This window comes from Prionailurus viverrinus, chromosome C2, assembly GCF_022837055.1.
Source record: "Prionailurus viverrinus isolate Anna chromosome C2, UM_Priviv_1.0, whole genome shotgun sequence".
Lineage (NCBI taxonomy): Eukaryota > Metazoa > Chordata > Mammalia > Carnivora > Felidae > Prionailurus > Prionailurus viverrinus.
Window position 1 is genome coordinate 101443324 of NC_062569.1, and position 20328 is coordinate 101463651.

Below are 20328 nucleotides of genomic sequence, written 5' to 3' on the forward strand. Positions count from 1 at the left end.
TTTATTCATTATATTTCTAGCATTTGAACACTAAGTCAAGCTGCGTGAATCAAAGAGTTTCAAATATTGTTGATTTTAGACCAGAGGCAATGGCAATGTAAATATCATATTCCAGACTGTTTTACTTTTTTTCTAACATGAAGGAAGAATTAAGAAAATTAACTCTCTTAGGAAATAAGACTGTCTGATTTTACTGCAGACAATAAAAGGGGATGTGTATAATTACATAGTTACTTAATATTTTCCTTTTTGAAAAGCATTTTAAAATCATGTTAAAAATTCAAACAGTATAGAAATATAAAACTATAATGAAAAAGGAAGTGTCCTTATGGCTTTAGATGCCGGTAACCCACATTAGAGGCAAAACATTTTAATAGCTAATTATGTATCCTACTGGAAATTTTCTATGCATATCTAAGCATATATATATTATATACATATTTATATATATTATATACATATATATTTATATATAATTATGTACATTTACATATATATCATATATTATATATATTTATATTTATTATATATATATATAATGAATATGTATTTCTTTTCTTACAAATGAGGGCATGCTATACAAGTTGTTCTGTCACTGGCTTTTTTATCTTAAAAAAATGCTCTTGGAATGTTTTCCATGGAGATATATAGAGCTTTATCTTATTTGATTAAATGAGTGGATAGTTCCCCAGTGTATAGACATATCATGGTTTATTTAATTAGTTTCTTAACATTCAAGGGTTAAATTTTTCCCAGGCTTTTGTTATTTCTAGTAACACTCCAGTGAAATTCCTTATACATTATTGGTAACTCTTCAGATTATGTAGATCATTTGGGCAAAATGTCCAGTTTATGTCAGAATTATCTGGATTAATTTTTTTATTGCTTCAACTAGATTGTCAACTGTTTGTAGGTAGAGACCAGGTTTTTTATTTCTTTTATTGTCTCAGATTTATTATGCTGCTTTTTATAAAGCAAAGTCTCAAAATGTATAGGCAAAACTGGGTTCCAAATATTAGTTACCAAATCTTTTCTATGTATTACATAGCTTAGACTGCAGCCATATGACATTGTCATGTTTATGACACACACCTAGAGACTTAGGATCTTCCTGAGGCTCACCCTACCTCAGCCTTGTCCAAGCACATGCTGAGGGCACTCTGGAAGCCCATGTAATCCTATAATGCATCCCCATTTGCTATGTTGTATGTGCAGGTGACTAGTTCACAATAGTTCATGGAAGTAGTGGAACTGGTAAAGACTCGACTATCACAATCATAAGGGAAACAATCATACAGATGGCTAACCCAAGACTACACAAAGTTCTACTTTAGTCAAGTCAAAATTTACTAGGCTTTACACTGGTAACATGGTGGGACACAACATTTTACTCCCAAAGTTTCAGATAAATAAAAGAACAAAAGGTTTTATTTATTTTTTTACTTTTTAAATGTTTGTTTATTTTTAAGAGCTACAGAGAAGGAGAGAGAGAGAGCAGAGGAGGGGCAGAGAGAGGAGAGAATCCCAAGCAGGCTCCATGCTGTCAGTGCAGAGTCCGACATGGGGCTCAATCCTATGAACTGTGAGATCATGACCTGAGCCCAAATCAAGAGTTGGACACTTAACCAGCTGAGCCACCCAGGCACCCCAAGAACAAAAGGTTTTAAAGGGGTCTTACATCAATGCTTAAAATGTTTCTCCCTACCAAATACAGAAAATGAGACCACTGACTTCAGGGATGTCTCAATGGAGAAGCAGGGCTCCAATCTTGCCCATCTCTGAACCAGGCAGTTTTAAGCCACCAATATCTGAAAGACACTGTTGGGCCTTCAGTTTGCAGTCCTAGTGCCATGTTGTGCGCAGGATGGCACTCCAATGATCTGAGGACTGGATGACCTTCGATGCAAAATAAGCTGAGTACCCAACTGGAGCATTCACCAGTCAAGTGACCACCTCCTGAAGTGAAAGACTTGATAATGCCCCTGGGTTAGGAGGGCCTTGATCTCTTATGAGATAAAACAAGAAATCATATTTAGTATTGACAAAATGTTATTAGTTTAATTATATAAATACTCTTTGTTCCAACAATCTTTCTGGTCTCAGATATATTTTCGCAGGATAAAATGCTCTCACTACTTTTCACCTGGCTAGGTTTCCTCATTTTTCAGATTTTAATTTCAATATATCCTCAGAGGCTCCTTTCTTGTTCCCAGTAAGAATCAGATCTTTCTGTTATATTCTGACAACGCCTTGTACTATTTCATAGCATTTGTCACAAATTAATTATATGATTACTTGCTGTATGTCATCCATAATAGATTATAATCTTCAGAAGGCCAATGTTTACACAGGTCTCTTCTACGTACAAAACGAGAAAGATCTACTTCTTTCACAGTGTATATCCAACAACCGACACCAGGTCTGGCAAATGGTAGGTACTCGACAAATTATTTGTTGAGTGAGTAAGACACACAATTTTTTAAACAGGTAAATGACTCACCAGTGATATGGATGTGACTGCTGTTAGTAGATTTGGCAGTTGTGGGAACTTCTGAAGATGTTCTGGTTGTGCTGGTGAAGACATCACCTAGAGATATACAGGACATACCCGAACTGATCCTAATAGTCACCTCAACCCCATCAAGCGGTGTAGAATCATGATTGGATTTCACTTGCTACTTGGAAGGGCTCAATTTTAATGGCCTAAATGCTCCTATGGTACTATGTATAAAGTTTTCTTAGGACCAATTTATGGCAAGGCTACGACCATAGGATCTAACGGCTACCAAAGGAGTGAAACCTTCTATTGGTTTAGAGGAAAAAAAAAAAAAGAGAGAGAGAGAAGCTGTATAGCACATATAACAAAACAATATCTGCTAAAGAATCTCCATGAGAAATTTAAGTGGTTATGGGAAAATGTCTTATGTTGGAGCCATAGAAAAATTCGACTTAGCCCTATTCTCCCAGGGTATCAGGGGTCCAGCCACTCAAAATACCAATTCTCCCACTCGAATGTGTTTGAAAAAGTCAATAAAACTTATTTTGCAACATTTTAGTAGCAAAATCTCTGTTGACAAATCATCTCATTTTCTAATGGAAAATTAACACTTACAATACAATTTTAATGAATTTGCTTAGCCGAGCAATGCTATTTTGTAGATTTCATTGTGAAATAAAATAGAGGAAAAAAAAATCTAAGACTTGGTCTCTATCTTCTTTGAATGATTATGACTAGGAAAAAATTTGGTTCTATTTATTACTGTTTTCATCATCAAGGTACACTTTTAAATACCTGAGATTGGTTTCTTACCTGTCCTTGCTTTTCCTCCTCTGCCCAAATAAAGCAGGTCATTATACTCCTTGACCCTAAATCTCCCCCAAGTACTCACCTTGAATTGTTGAGCCTACACCTGAGGGGGATGAACTGTCTGTTTCACTGGGCATCCATGGAGCTGCTAGGGGAAGAATATATTGGAAGAGTCAAGCTGCATAAGAGGTGTTATTTTATTGTCCCTTCTTGACCTTTACTTGAAGTTAGTAATTTATATAAATAATAAAACAAAAAATATTATTAATGCATATAATTTATATAAGTAATATATATAATATATATATTATACTTATATACTATATACTTATATAATATATACTATATATTATATATATTATATATAAGTATATACTATATACTTATATATAATATATATTATATTTATATATAATATATAAGTAATTTATATAAATAATAAAACAAAAAATATTATTAATGCATATGTAAAGTAAAATCATTGAACTACGCTACAGCATACATAAGAATGTCCCAAAATAAAGCGGGAGTTGAGGGAAAACTTGTGATCTAGATGTCTCCAATAGGGAAGGTTTTGATTATTGCCACTTAGAAGCAGGAAGAAGGAATGGAAGGAAAACACTAGGAGAGGTTCCTTTAGCCACAGAGAGTGTGTTGTAACTGTTCTCTTGTCCATCCAATGGGTGGGAGAGAATGAAAGCCCGGCTGTGTTATGGTGGCCCTTTGTTGAGAAAAGGTGCCAACAGGACTTTGAAGACCTTGGTAGAACACGCATGAGGGAACAAAATAATTTGCATTTGTGCACAAGTTGACATTCTTGTTTGGCTATGAAAACTGAACTGTGTCAATATGAATTATCAGCCCCCTATGGTCATAGGCCACGCTAGCTGCTGTGTGAGTCGTCTTGATGGATTCAGAAGCAAACCTTCCCCTTGAGTCGATGGCAGCAAACTCAGGAAGTACCTATGGCTTTTGAAGTAGATCTATCGACTCATTTTGCTTAGTTCCCCATCTCTGGCAGCAAAGTTCCACTTGTTGGCAGGGTGTGCATTTCAGGCCTATAGTGTAGTGTAAAATAAAATAGCTATAGTCGCACATAGTTGCAATTGGTAGAAAAACACCATGCTCATTTATTTAAAACATTAGCATCTATGATTTTCCAAGTTAAGTGTCTTCTTGTGTGTCAAGACCAAAGCAAATAAGCAAAACCAAAGCAAACATTAAAAAAAAAAGTCCTTAGTCCTCCTCTTTCCTGGTTCCTCCCTGGGTGCCAATGGCAGTTGAAGGTATATTATCAGGCCCTTCAAAGAGGTGTGGCTACATGCTCTCCAGGGATGGCTCACAGTGCAGTCTGCCATAGCTAATTCCACTGGGGGTCACCCCAGAAATAAGGGGGTTTTGCATGCAGCTATTTTAAGTGTGACTAGGTCAGGGAGGTACATTCTTATCTTCAGTACAATTATCTGACCCTGCACAGGTGATCTTGATTAATTTTTATTATTGCTGTTCTAGAAAGAATACCAAGGTGATGATGGACTGAGCCCTTTGTTACAAGCCCATTTTAAAAGGCTAAGCCATTAAGTTAGGGATTTGAATAACAAATAACAACAACTAATTAAAAAGAAATTGGGACCAGGACTGGATTTAGGTAAAATTTTGAAGAAGGCAAATTGTTCCAGATAAGCTTACAAGATTTTTTTTGCCCAATATGGTGCCTCCTTTACTTATTTTTAGAGCTTGACACTTTATTTTTTATCTTTCAAAGTCTGTTTGTAAGAAAGGATGTGATAAATTAATTTATGCTGAGATATAAATAGTTGAACAAGTAGTAACCCTTTCAGGGAAGTGGGTATTAAGATTCTTTTTTCCATTTCATGTTTATCATCAGCAAGTACATACAGACCATTTGTAAAAAACAACAGTTTTTTCACCAAATCTAGAATGCCAATCTTTTCTGGTCAATATTGATTTTCTTCAGGCAAAATAACCAAGCATAGCACGATTTCAGGAGATGGTGATACCATCGGCATGATCCATGCAACTTACAAAAACGGTAGGACTTAAAATTATGCAAATTATTTGCCATTTCATAAATCTTCCTTTTTAGACTTCCAGGAATTTTCCAAGTGTAAAAAGACTCCTCAGAAAATGTGTGATAAAATTAAACATAAGAATCCATTTAGAAAAGCAAAAGTTATTTTTCTAATTTTGGCTTTAAGATTTGTTTTTAATCTGTTAAAAAAATATAGTGGGGAGTGTGTTGAGAGAGATGAAGAAAAAGGAGCTTCCAGCTGATGGATTCAGCATGTCTGAAAACACTTAGGTAATGTAAAGAAAAAACTTTAAGAGCGAGAATGTATTATACATAAGAGTCTTTCAGCGAGACAAAGAGATGAGCAATTGTTGTATCAATTGCTCCCACAGGAAAGAGGTCTTCCTGAAGAATACTTCCTTATAGAATCCTCAGTAAGATAGAGTTGGCTACCTCTAATGATTCATCTCTCACTAACATAATACTTTTCTAAAAGCTCATCCACTTTATCATTTAGATATCCAATCTTCAGAATGTGTTCCACATTGGCTACTCCATCTGCCATCCTTAAGTTTCTTTGAGAGTCTCTCGGCAGAATTACGTTTCTACTGTCTTTTAATTGATTGAAATAGTCTGTGTTCTTCAAGCCACCATGATGTGTGTTAAATACATGAGTTAATTCTCCTTTAAATCTTTTGAGACTCCATTTTAATCAAAATCCATGAATAAACACTACTTTGACATTTGGATGATAAATACCAGCTTGATGGATAACCTTCTCAAGTACATCACCATTATCAGCCAAAAATACGAACACAGGGATGCTGTGTTTTTGGAGTTTTTCAAATAAATTTTTATATTCTTCCTTGAACATAACATTGGATTCTTCCACAATTTATTTAAATTTAGCACTGGGAAAAGCTTGTTCAACAAGGAACCTATGTGCCTTGGCATGTCTTTCTACCATAAAGGGATATTTTTCTTCTATGGTAAAAGCAGAATCAATTTTGACAACATAGTATTTTTCCTTAGTTGCAAAAACTTTCTTGACATTCATTTTTGCAGCCGGTTTATGGTTGTCAATAATATTATGACATGTTGGACACCTCTTCCCTTTGCAGGAAAATCTAGTGCCATATCAAAGTCCATAGTTACCTGAAGATAAACTGCTACTTTTTTGATAAAGCTACAGATAATTTCTGTTATTTTTGTACGGTTTTTGATGTGAGTTGAACTTCTCTGAAATTTGGGCATCATTTTTGCATGTACATTTTTACATTCACATTTACCAAGACTTGTCTCAGTTATCCAATCATCCTTAAGCCATTCTGAATTCTTCTGTCCCTGATTTTGTCCTGAAACAATGGCATGGGTGGCAAGAAATATTCAGAGATGCAGGGCTTGGATACAGGGATCTCAGTGATCTTGGTTGTCTACTCCATCTTCCTCTTCAGGGTAAATATGCACTGGGACGCACCACTCCTTATACCAGGATGCAAATGTTGGCACTAATTACCATGTTTGTTCTTGTCATGACCACTTCATCTATAGATGAGACCCTCATGCTCTTCCTGACCATGAAAAAAGATGACACTCATGATCTCTGGAAAGGCAGACTTGTGTGCTATCTGTGGAGAGACCCATGGTGCCCTCAGAAATTGGCATTTTAACAGAAGATAGAACTTAAAATCAGAGAAACAAATCTTTAATTTGTAGCTGACCTAATCAGGACCTAGGTAACAGAATGGGAGGAGGACAGTGTTTTACAGAAGAGGAAAACTGAATGAGAAGTGATCCGAGACATATAAGGTTTTCGTATTTGAGGACAAGAGTGGCGAATTTAGAGAATCAGCATCATAGCCAACAGGGAACATCAAGACTGCAGGGAATATTGTGCAGCCTGAAATAGGAGCAGGGCCCAACACTGTTGTAGATTCTGGCATTGCTATGTCCTTGCCATTGACCCTCAACCCCTCAACTCCAGCTTCTCCATCCCCTCCGCCTATGGAAATAGAAGGGGTTGCTATGAAATTATTCGGCACAGTTACCAAAAGCCTGAAGAGAACCAACCAGGACCAAGGACAGAGAAAACAATGCACTTGCAAGATTTGCGAAGAAAAGTACATAAATTTTGAAGAAACAGGAATGTTTGGTCAAAGAACAAAATAAAGACCCTATGTGAAGTCATTAACAAGTACTCTGAGGCCCAGGTGTGGGTGTGTGTGGGTGTGGGTGTGGCCATGCACGTGTGTGAGGTAATGGTGAGCTTGTTGATTTTGGTAATGAGGCAAATTGGAGGCATAGGGGCCTGTGGAGACGCATATCATTTTTCTGCTTGTCTAACTTAGACAGACTGACTGAGTTTCATGTGGCTTTAGGCTCCACTGGACCCGATGGATGGAAGGGAAAACAGAAATAAAAAAAGTAATCAAGCTTCACTTTTCTGCTCCATGGCCTGATCACTTGAATGTCAAGATGCAAATGTCTCAGGATGTTATTAACCTTATATATTTTGGGCATTTAGATAGTCAGATTTGGTACCCCCATTTCATAAGTGGTTCAAGTAAAATACACATTTCTGTTCCAGACTGTTGGAAACTTGGAAGCTGGACTAGGATTAGATTCTAATATTCTCAAGTGGATAAAATGACAACAAAAGAATATATGAAAACATATACTTATAAATTAGTGAAAATGCAATGCACTCACAATCTTCTAGTGACATCCAAATATATATAAGCTACACAAAATGCATGTATAAGCAAATATCCCATTAGAATGTGTTCGGAAATAGCAAGAGCCTTAGAAACAGTGTTGGTGGGTTTATTTCACCAGAAATCCATCCATTACCATTCTTTATCTGCCTGTGAACATTTCATAAATCTACTGAAATAAACATACTAGAAGGAAAAAAAATCCTATTACCAATGCCTGTCATGAATCTTGGCAAATGCATCATCTAATATTGGATGTCACATTACGGTCCAATCCAACGAGTAGAAACACGTTTCAAAAATAGTTTGGGAGTGAGCAATCAATGTTAACTTGTCGGATCCTAATGTGTTTTTGTGAATGATTATAAATAGAGCAACTCACTGTAGGAATTTCTTTCTCTAAGCTTATGGATTAAAAATGGCAACTAGTAAACAAGATATTCTTATTTGCATAAGTAGGAATGTGGGTTTTCACTGCTGAGAAAATTTTGTTTGTTGGGTTTCAGAGTCCTTTCTTAGATTTCACATTTTCTAAGGCTCTATTATGGTAAGAATGATAAAGAGATGTTTGAGGATAAACGAAGTTTTCAGGTGGGAAAGGAAAGATGATATGAAGAATTGCAATAGTTCATTTCATTACGAAATCTATTAAAAAGACCAAGAATATATTTGTGTAAATTATAAAGCACTTTCCTGCACTCCCCTTTTAGTTTTCCAGTTTCTGGGGCAGAAAATACTTTGGGTAGCCTCTATGTTTCATAACGATATGATGCATGGGATGAACAGGAATTATTTTTTACTCTGGGCACACATAATATTGTAATAACAATTTAATTAAAGCAAACAAAAAGTTCGAAAATTCCAATTAAGTGGATCTTTTCTTTTCTTTTCTTTTCTTTTTTTTTGGAGAGAAAGAGACAGAGAGAGCATGAGTGGTGGAGGAGGCAGAGGGAGATGGAGAGGGAGAGGGAGAGGGAGAGGGGGAGGGAGAGAGAGAGAGAGAGAGAGAGAGAGAGAGAGAGAGAATATTAAGCAGGCTCCATGTTCAGCACAGAGCCCAATGCAGGGCTCCATCCCACAACCCTGGGATCATGACCTGAGCTGAAGTCAAGAGTCTGACGTTCAACCAATTGAGCCACCCTATATCATTTCTTTTCACTGTGTATGCGTGTATGTATTTTCTTCCCTGTCTTTACCCACATGGACACAGATTCTTTCAATTGTTCAAGAAATATTTGCTGAGCACCTATTGTATGCCTGCCATGGCTACAGTCATTATGATACTACAGCGAACAAGGCAGGAAAAGGTTTAGGTCCCTATTCTTGGGTATCTTACATTTCAGTATAATTTCAATAAAAAAACAAATAAATAAAATAAAGGAAATCATTAGACACCAAGGATTATTCTGAGAATGAAAGTATGGGATAATTTATATGTAATTATAGCATAAATTTAAGTTGGAGTTCAGCTTTTTCCTATAATATTGTCCAATAACCTTTTATCAGCATTGCTACATAATTCCTGCCATAACCAACAAGTATTAATTCATCTATCTATTCAACAATATTTGTTGAGCACCAACTATATACCTTAGGCACTGAGGATACAAGTAAGCAACAACAACAAAAAAGATCTCATGGACTTAACTTGTATTATACTATCAAGAATCAAGGATGACAAACTAGTGTAGGTAAAGGAGAGTTTCATCAAGTTCATTAGAAACTCAATTTTATGTTAACACCATAGAAGATAAATGTTAGTCTATTAAGTATGGACTTTCATCCCCGATCTAACTAAGGTTTTTAATCTCAATTTATATCTGATGGGTAAAATTTTTCCAGCAAGTACCCTTGTCTTTACAATAAGATGTACTGGCTAGCTTAGCACAGCATGGCTATTGTTTGGATTGGCTTCATAATATTGCATTGAATTATGATCTCATCTTATTCCACATTCTCTTATTATTGGACATATTTTTCCTTAACACCCTCAGACCCCCACTCACACATACAGATTTTTGGACTATTATAATAAATTACAAACATTACGCCTTCTTCTTGTCTCATTCCTTGTATGCCCTTTACAAAGCAAATGCTGTTCTGAATGCTATGTCCATTATTCACTTGCTTTTACAGTTTTTAAGTATTTATCATATATTATGCTTAAGCCACATGGTGTCTGGCTGTACTTGCTTTAAAATTTTATTTAAAAATATCATTCCGTATATTGTCACCTGGCATTTACTTTTTTGACGCATTACAATGTTACTAAGATCCATTCATGCTGTTGTATGTGGCTGTCATCTATTCATTTTTCATTGCTCTCCAGTATTTTATTCTAGGACTATGCAACAACTTATCTATTCTCTTGGATATGGCCATTTAGGTTATGTATAGTTTTTGCTATCAGTGTTTTCCCTGACATTTGTGTACATATCTGGATAGGTATACTAATGTGTGTGTTGGGGGGTGGAGTATACATTCAGGAGTGGAATTGTTGGCTGGTAGGGTATGAAAATGTTTGGCTTTAAAATATCATGTCAAAATGATGGGAAATGATGGTACCAGTTTATACTTTCACCAGCAATATATAAGAAATTGGCAATTTCAGACTTCTTAATTTGTGTTGATTGATTATATGTGAAATGGTTATCTGATTCTAGTCTTCATTTGCATTTCCTGATTGTTAGGTTATGCACCTCTTTGGATGTTTTCTAGCCACCGTGGTATATCTCTGGTGATGTGCCTTTCTGCTCATCTTCTAATGTTTTTGCATTTTTCAAAATTGATCTGTAGCCATTCTTTATATACTCTTGGTATAAAGTTCTGCTCCTTTGTCAATTATGTATTCTTGATCAGTTTTCAGTGATCAGTTCTATAATGTGGCAAATATCCGCTCCCACATGATAGCTTGCCTTTTTTTTTATTTTTGCTAAGGCGTCTTTTGATGAAAATAATTTTCTTAATTTTAGTATATTCTAGCTTTTCTATCATTTTTATGGTTCGTGCTTTATGTCTCTTTTTTAAGCCCTTCCTTACCCCAAAGCCAAAAGGAAGTTCACTTTTATTTTACTACATGCTTTAATGTTTTGCTTTTGACATAAAGATCGTATATGCTGTGGAGCTTATTTTTCTGTCATGTGCATGGCAGACGTATATTTTAATACTTTTTTTCCTTATAAATAATCAATGTTTCCAGATCCATTTGCTAATCGCCTCTTCTTTTCACAGGAATGTGCCACGCCACCTCTGGTTACACCTATTTGTGGATCTCCGGGGGTGCTCTGTCTTCTGAGCACCTTTCACTTCTTGCACTTGGGCACTGAATTCACAGGTGTCTATTATATTAACTATTATACTAAAAGAAATACATTACACTAAATTAAATCATGCACGGACTAATGGTGAAAGTGTGTCCTGAATTAAGAATTATGCTTAATCCAAATGTGTGCACCTGAAGTCCACAAAAGAGATAAAATCAATAACTAATGCGACAAAGAGCAATATCACACATGTTCCTTTTTGCTCTTCGATTAATTTCCTAAGGACAAGTTCCCAGCTTTTTGCTCTTCGATTAATCTCCTAAGGACAAGTTCCCAGCAGTGAGATGACTGAGCCAGTGGGTATCAAAGACTTTTAGAGGCTTTAAACGTACAACTTAAATGCTTCCCTAAAAGAGACACGCACCTTCACTGTTTGTGCAAAAGGGCCTAGTAGCGAAATCCAGAGTTCTGCACCAGCGGTTGATAGACACGCCCCACACGTTGCTATTGCTAACAGTGCGTGAGACCGCCTACGGGGCCTTTGCACTGTCTGTGTCCTCTGCCTAGAGGCTCCCACCACCCCTCCCCTGCTCCCACTCGAGTCTGCTACATTCCCCAGGGAAGCGTTCCTGAGACTCTGCATAAGCCGTTTCCTCTTTCACGTGTCTTCATATTTGGACTGGTTTCTGTGATTCTTTGGTTGATGTCCATATCCTCTGAACTTCAACTCCAGAGGAGTGCCGCCAGTCCCAAGCACAATGCCTGGAAGATAGAGGCTCCCAAATGCTGGGTCAATAAGTGACAGAACAGAGGAAGGGGGTAGCAGGAGATAACAACGTGGAGACTGTTGGAGGTCAGGTCATGTAATGCCAAAGGACCTTGAAGCATAGTGTAAAGCCAAGGGGAGTGAGTGCGGTTGGTTAGCTATGGCCATGTACTGTGTCTTAGCCAATGGGACGTGAACAGGAGTGATGGTTGTCATTTCAAGGTCTGATGTATAAAGCCTCCCATGTAAGATCCTCCATGATCTTCCCTCCTGTACTATCAGGTATTATGATGCAGGGAGGCATAGAAGCCCACGAATAAAAGGTGACAGAACTGCCAGAAACCTGGGTTCTTGAATGACTGTGTCATTCCAGCTACTGGATCACAGAATGAATTTGAATTTCATTTCTCTCACTGAGATGGCTCTACCTTTGTCCCTATCTGCAGCAATTCCTTCGGTAACTTATTTTAAAATTTTTGTATTGTGATGTACTTTTAAAGTAACCTCATCTTCCTTTTAAAACAAGGCAAGGAAAAATTGCATAGAAGGATAGAAACGACTAGTCACAAGTAATCTTTGAATACTGTGAAATACTGAGAGATAGGTGTTTCTCCTAATTAATAGAGGAAGAAGAGGTAAAAGCAAAAGGGAGAAAGAAGGAGAAAGAGAAGAAAGACTCTATCCAGTTTTTGAGAAATTCTCAGAAGGACGAAAAGAAGGATCTCTTTACTCTGGGACTCCATTCCTCATGTAGGAGAGAGTGAAACTTTTATTGTTGGTGGCAGTCTACTATCTCACCTCCCACAGACCAGTATCATTCATTCTTCTTCCTTCCTTCCTCCCTCCCTTCCTTCCTTCCTTCCTTCCTTCCTTCTTTCCTTCTCCCTCCCCTCTCATTCTGAGACCTAACCTCCGCAGAATTCACTGAGTGATTACATAAGTGAAAGCAGAAAGGAATGGTTTTAAAGTGGTGATATGATAACAATGGTGATAATAATGATGAAGAAAAAGAACTAAGAGGTAATCATCAGAGACCTTTGTATTTATTTGTAGGCAATATTGCTGTTACCTAGAAATCTTAGTCTAATAAGCAACTGCCAATCACATTTTAAAATACCTCTTACTTGCAAGCAATGGACACTTTCCCCAGCCAGCGATTGCCCACACTGTCCATTAGCTCCACGTGATTTAATTCTGTCAGGAATCAGTGGAATCCTGATGACATGGGATAACTTGACTGAGAATTTCATGTGGATTAAGATGACTGATTACAGGGGTGCCTGGGTGGCGCAGTCGGTTAAGCGTCCGACTTCAGCCAGGTCACGATCTCGCGGTCCGTGAGTTTGAGCCCCGCGTTGGGCTCTGGGATGATGGCTCAGAGCCTGGAGCCTGTTTCCAATTCTGTGTCTCCCTCTCTCTCTGCCCCTCCCCCATTCATGCTCTGTCTCTCTCTGTCCCAAAAATAAATAAAAAAACGTTAAAAAAAAAATTTTTAAATGACTGATTACATTTCTTTCCTGGAGAATCAGAAAATAATGTGACATAAATCCTAGCTTACTGCAAGTTTACTGCAGGGAAAGGAGAATTCATTCATTCCACTGCATCTGCATGTTGTTCTTGGACCACGTGAGAGGAGGAACACTGACTGCCCCAGGCTCACATGCCACCTTGATCTTTGTGTCACTGTGTCTCTTGCCTGGCATACATATCAGTGCAGCTTTATGCTTCCTCTCACAGGCCTGCAGAGTTTGTTGAGGGCTGAATGTGGGCCAATAAGCTTCTGGGAACAAACGGATCAATGACACCCCGTCATATCGCTAAGAAGTCCAAGCTCATTTCAGTTTTATTGGTCTCCAGCTGAATTTGGCTTGAGTCTTGGCCTGAGGGTCTGTACCTGGTTGCACAGGTTTTTGAAAGAATGATCCCTTTACCATGAGACCCTGATCCTCATGTGCAAGTCAGAGCTGAAGCCATTTAGAAAACTGTCTAGTACTTTAGGTAAATTAAATCCCACTCACTCCCCTTGGCTTTACACTATGCTTCAAGGTCCTTTGGCATTACATGACCTGACCTCCAACAGTCTCCACGTTGTTATCTCCTGCTACCCCCTTCCTCTGTTCTGTCACTTATTGACCCAGCATTTGGGAGCCTCTATCTTCCAGGCATTGTGCTTGGGACTGGCGGCACTCCTCTGGAGTTGAAGTTCAGAGGATATGGACATCAACCAAAGAATCACAGAAACCAGTCCAAATATGAAGACACGTGAAAGAGGAAACGGCTTATGCAGAGTCTCAGGAACGCTTCCCTGGGGAATGTAGCAGACTCGAGTGGGAGCAGGGGAGGGGTGGTGGGAGCCTCTAGGCAGAGGACACAGACAGTGCAAAGGCCCCGTAGGCGGTCTCACGCACTGTTAGCAATAGCAACGTGTGGGGCGTGTCTATCAGGGCTGGGCCTTTGTAAGCCCTCAAGGAGGGTTTGTTCTGTGTGATGAACTGAACTGAGTATGAGATTGTGAGCCACTGCTTGTCACAGTGCACACCCATGGCCTCAGCCGCAGAAGACAGTGATCAAACTGTGGCCCACTAGTGGCAGAAACACTGCTTGTTTCTCAGTGTTGTTTTGTTTGGCTGTTTTTGCTTTTAGAAGAAATCTCTTCCTAGGGCCTGGCCTGGAGATCCGTAACTGTAAGAGGACATAATCGGCGGTCTTTTGACATCAAATAGAGCATTTTAAAAGAATTCTATTTCTATTCCTCTTAGCCAAGTCTTTAAGATTCATGTTGATCATATATTTCAGCATGTGAATAAAGCAGCTTGTTGGTTTTTTTTTTGTCTTTCTGTTTCAAGGTTATATTTATACTCATAATAGAGCAAAGCCTCTTTAGCACTCAATACTTGGTTCTATATTATGACATACTGTGTAGGCGAGTAATATGCCAAACCCAGTGACAGAGTTGCTTGCTTTGTTTGCTGGTTGCTTATACGTTCTTCAGTTTGAATGCTTATTGTTATTAAACCTTGCAAGTATCCAGAGATACATAACAATAACCCATGTTTCAGGAAAGAAGAAGGGGTTTGGGAGAAAAACACTACTTTGTACAAAATGTCTTGCTTATATTAATTTGAAAACTGCCATGAGGTTAGATGAGAAGTTTCAAAACTTTCCTAGCCCATTCCTATTTCAACTTAAAAATGTTTTTTCACGGAAATTAAAAATTACCCCTTTCTGTTATCACTAGAAATTCAATTAAGTTAGAAGACAGCTCTAGTCAGTTCTGAGTTAAATGGAGGAGACAGAATCGTGTTCTTGAAGAGCTAATTCTGGTTGGCTCCTTGTGACATTATGAAACAGAATGGAATCTCTTCATCTGGACTCCTACCATCTTCCTGGTGACTGTCCCTCTCACTGCCGGAGAAGGGAAACAAAGGGAAATGTTGGAGGTCTCATGGAGGGTTAATTTGGGGGAAATGCTGAAATATTTTCCAAACAACTTAAAATTTTAAAGATCATTTAATATGAACTTACTCTGTACCAAATGAGAGAGACAGGTGAGCAGTCGTTGATGCAAGGTAAGTGGAGGATAAAAGTTAAAATGGTAATTAAAAAAAAAAAAAGAAATTGTGATTTGGTCATTGTTTCCTCCTTCAAGGAGATAAAAAATACAAGTAGAGGTCTTGATTTATTTTGAGATGAATTTTCTTTGCTGGACTCTTGTTTTGATCATGGCATGCCTTCCCAGACTGGCTTGTGTGGGTCTAGCTTTATAGATGCTCTTTATGCATTTACATATTTGATACTCAGAATAACCACATGAACTAGATAATACTAACTCCTGGTTTTTAAGGTGACGAAACAGTATTTGAGAGGTAAAATGACTTGTCCAGATTACACAGCTAGTAGTCAGCAGAGACAGGAATTGAACTCAAGCCTGTCTGACACCAGAGACTATATTCATTCCACTCTGGTAGACTTATAAAGTATAGTTGGCCTTGCTGCAGAACCAGGGGGTAGCCCTGGAATTCAATCATGGTCCCCAGCACACAACCTCCCAGGAGAATTGATAGTCTGTGTGTCTCTCCCATCATCCTCTCTCAGCCTCCCATTATAAGACCGCCCTGTCTTCAAGCCCTGACCAGGTGCCATTTTCTTTATAGAGCCTTCTTCCGCACTCCCTGAAGCCTTTCCTTTGTTAATCTCTTCCTCCTCTGTGCTTGAAAAAAATATCCTTAAGCTCCAGGATATTTACTGAGTTATCAATACTTACTTACAGCCAGGTGTTATCACTGTTCTAGGTGACAGAGATACCTCAGCAGACAAATCAGACTGAAAAAAAAAAGGCCCTTATGGGATTCACTTTCTTGTGGGGACAAGCCAAACTAGTGAATTCTACAGGATGCTAAAAAATTCTGTGGAGAAAAATAAAGTAGGGAAAGGGGACTGGAAGTGAGATAGAGGAGGCTACAGTTTCGAATTAGGTGGTCACGGAAAGCCTCATTGAGAAGATGACATTTGAACAAAGATTGGGAGAAGATGAGAGTGGGAGCCATGTAGATTTTGGGGGAAAGAATTTTCTAGGCAGAGGGAAAAAGTAAAAAGGCCTGAGGTGGAAGCAACTCTGGTATGCTGTGGGAACAGTGAGAAGGCCAATTTGGGTGAAGCAAAGTGAGCAAAAAGGAGAATAGTGGAAATAAAATAAATTGGATATAACATGAAAACTTTCAGGCTAACTTTGTAGATATTTGCCCTTCCTTACCACCCATTTTCTTCCTCCATTAATGTGACCATGATCCTGGTGGGTTTTATTTACGTAAGTATCCATCTCAAGCAGAAGGAGACACAGAATTCTAGGGCTAGATTATTTGTTTTTACTAAAACGCGCGCACACACACACACACACACACACACACAACTTAGACAAAGATAGACTAGTTAATTAATCAACCAACCACTCTATTTCCTACTTTAGGTTCCTACCATGTTCCAAAGGGATTTAAGGGGACAAATAATACAGTGTAACATTTTGAAACTTATAAACCAGGTACTATATTAGGTGTTCTGCATGACTACTACCTTCTGTTGCTTTTAATAATCCACTGAGAAAGGAACTACCCATATTAAAGTTCCTCCTTTTCTTCTTTCTCTTGTTTTCCCCTATTTTCTTCAAGCACCCACAACTTTGGCCATGCTTTTAAAGCTCTGTTTATTATTTGCCAATCCATTACACTGTTGCCAAGAACTATAGCTTTCTGTGGATCATCTCCGTGGGTAAACCATCCCCTTGTCATGGTTGCTTCATTTTCACAAAATTACTTTATCTACTGTTTGCTTATTTTTTAATCATTTTATTTTTTCCATTGTGAGAAGTGTACTCTTTAAACCTCATCACCTATTTCACCCATCCCCCCATCCACCTCCCCTCTGGTAATCATCAATTTGTTCTCTACAGTTAAGAGTCTGTTTCTTGGTTTGCTTCTCTGTTTTTCCCTTTGCTTATTTGTTTTGTTTCTTAATTCCACATATGAGTGAGATCATATGGTATTTGTATTTCTCTGAGTCCTTTTGCTTAGTATTATATTCTCTAGCTCTATCCATGTTGTTGCAAATGGCAAATTTCATTCTTTTTTATGGCTGAATAATATTTCATTATATGTATATATATCACACCTTCTTTATCCATTCATCTATTGAGGGATACTTGGGCTGCTTCCAGAGTTTGGCTATTGTAAATAACACTATAATAAACATAGGGGTGTATGTATCCCTTTAAATTAGTGTTTTTGTATTTTTTTTTGTTTTTATTAACACACACACACACACACACACACACACGCACACCTTAGACAAAGATAAGTTGTGTGTGTGTTTTAATAAATACCCAGTAGTGCGATTCCTGGATTGTAGGGTAGTCCTATTTCAATTTGCAGGGGAACTTCAAGTTTTCCACAATGGCTGCACCAATTTGCACTCCCACCAACAGTGCAAGAGGGTTCCTTTTCCTCTACATCCTCATCAATACTTGTTTCTTGTGTTTTTGATTTTAGCCATTCTGACACGTAGAAGGTGATATCTCATTGTAGTTTTGCTTTATATTTCCTTCATGATGAGTCACATTGAGCATCTTTTTATGTGTCTGCTGGATATCTGAGTCTTCTTTGGAGAAATGTCTATCCATGTCTTCTGCTCATTTTTTTAATTGGATTATTTGTTTCTTTGGTATTGAGTTGTATCAGTTCTTTATATATTTTGGATACTAACTCTTTATAAGATATATCATTTGCAGATATCTTCTCCCATTTAGTAGGTTTCCTTTTAGTTTTATTGACTGCTGTGCAGAAGCTTTTTATTTTGATGTAGTACCAATAGTTTATTTTTGCTCTTATTTTCCTTGCCTCAGGTTTTTATTTTATTTTTTAAATAAAAAGTGTATATATTTAAGGTAACAACATGATTTGATATACACATACATAGTGAAATGATTAGTACAGTCAGCTAATTAACGTATCACTCCTCACATAGTAACAATTTATTTTTTTGTGTGATGAGAGCACCTGAAACTTACTCTGACCAAATTTCCAATATTCAATACAGTATTATAATTATCATGCTGTATATTAGATCTCCAGACTTATTAATCCTACATAATTCCAACTTTGTACGCTTTGACCAACATCTCCCCATTGTCTCTTCTTCCTTGCCCCAGGAATTACTGTTCTATACTTTGCTTCCATGTAGCTCACTCTTTTAGACTCTACTTATAAGTGAGATCATGCAGGGTTTTTTCTGTCTGTCTTATTTCACTTAGTGTAATGTTGTCCAGGTTCACCCATGTTGTTACAAATGGCAGAATCTCTCTTTTTTTTTTAAGGCTGAATCACACACACACACACACACACACACACACACACACGCACACACAATTTCTTTACCCATTCATTTGCCAATGGAAGCTTAGGGTGTTTCTATATCTCTTAGAGGTGACTGGTTTTCTTTTCTTTTCTTTTCTTTTTTTTCTTTTCTTTGTGTATATACCCAGAATAGAGATTACTGGATCACATAGTAGTTCTATTTTTTTATTTTTTTGAGGAACCTCAAAAACTGTTTTCCATAATGTTTTTCATATTGTTTTCCATAATAGCTACACCAGTTTACATTCCCACCAAGAGTGACGAGAGTTCTCTTTTCTCCGTATCCTCAACAACACTTGTTATCTTTTATTATTTTCATCATCATCATCATTATTATTGGTAATAGTCATCCTAACAGGTGGGAGTTGATATCTCATTGTGGCTTTGAGTTGCATTTCTCTAACGACTAGGGATGTTGAGCATCTTTTCATGTACTTGATGGCTATTTGTATGTCTCCTTTGGAAAAATGTCTATTTAGGTCCTTTGCCTATTTTTAATGAGTTTGTTTTTTGTTTTGCTATTGAGTTGAATGAGTTCCTTATATATTTCGGATATTAGTCCCTTATCATATATGTGACTTAAAAATATTTTCTCCCAATGTATAGGTTACCTTTACATTTGTTGTTTCCTTTGCTGTACAGAAGTTGTTTAGCGTGATGTAGTATACTTGCTTGTTTTTGCTTTTGTTGCCTAGGCTTTGGTGTCATATCTAAAAAATCAATGGCAAGGCCAATGTCAAGGAGGTTTTCTCCTATGTGTTCTTCTAAAAGTTTTATAGCTTCAGGTCTTATGTTTAAGTCTTTTACTTTATTTTGAGGTGATTTTTGTGCATGCTGTAATTCCATTCTTCTGCATATAGACATCCAGTTTTCCAAACACCATTTATTGAAGAGTCTATGCTTTTCTGTTGTGTATTTTTGGCACCCTTGTTAAAAACCGTTGACCATATATGGTTGAGTTTATTTCTGGGCTCTCTATTCTGTTCTGTCAATCTATGTGTCTGTATTTATGCCAGCACCATACTGTTTTGATTACTAAAGGTTTGTAGTATCCTGAGAAATCAGGAAGTATGATGTCTCCAATGCTGTTCTCTCTCAAGATTCCTTTGGCTATGTGACGTCTCTTGTGAATATAAATTTTAGGATTGTTTTTCCCTTCCTGTGAAAAAATACCATTGGAATTTTGATAGGGACTATACTGAATCTGTATATCACTTTGAGTAGCATGGACAATTTAACAATATTAAAATGTCCATTCCATGAACATCAGATGTCTTTCCATTTGTTTGTGTCTCCTTCAATTCCTTTCATCAGTGTTTCATAGTTTTAAGTGTACAAGTC

General features: G+C 37.4%; 1 protein-coding gene and 1 pseudogene across 4 annotated transcripts in view; both read right to left on the reverse strand.

The window, feature by feature from the left end:
• CD96 (CD96 molecule) overlaps nt 1-20328 on the reverse strand; it is a 92995-nt gene that overhangs the window by 4590 nt on the left and 68077 nt on the right. For all 4 annotated transcript variants that reach the window (XM_047876042.1, XM_047876041.1, XM_047876043.1 and 1 more), the window contains 2 exons: nt 3390-3455; nt 2501-2587 (listed from right to left, as the gene is read on the reverse strand). In XM_047876042.1, coding sequence (XP_047731998.1) covers nt 2501-2587; nt 3390-3455 — 153 coding nt within the window. The remainder of the gene's footprint in view (nt 1-2500; nt 2588-3389; nt 3456-20328) is intronic.
• On the reverse strand, nt 4388-6628 carry LOC125175458 (cytosolic 5'-nucleotidase 3A-like; annotated as a pseudogene).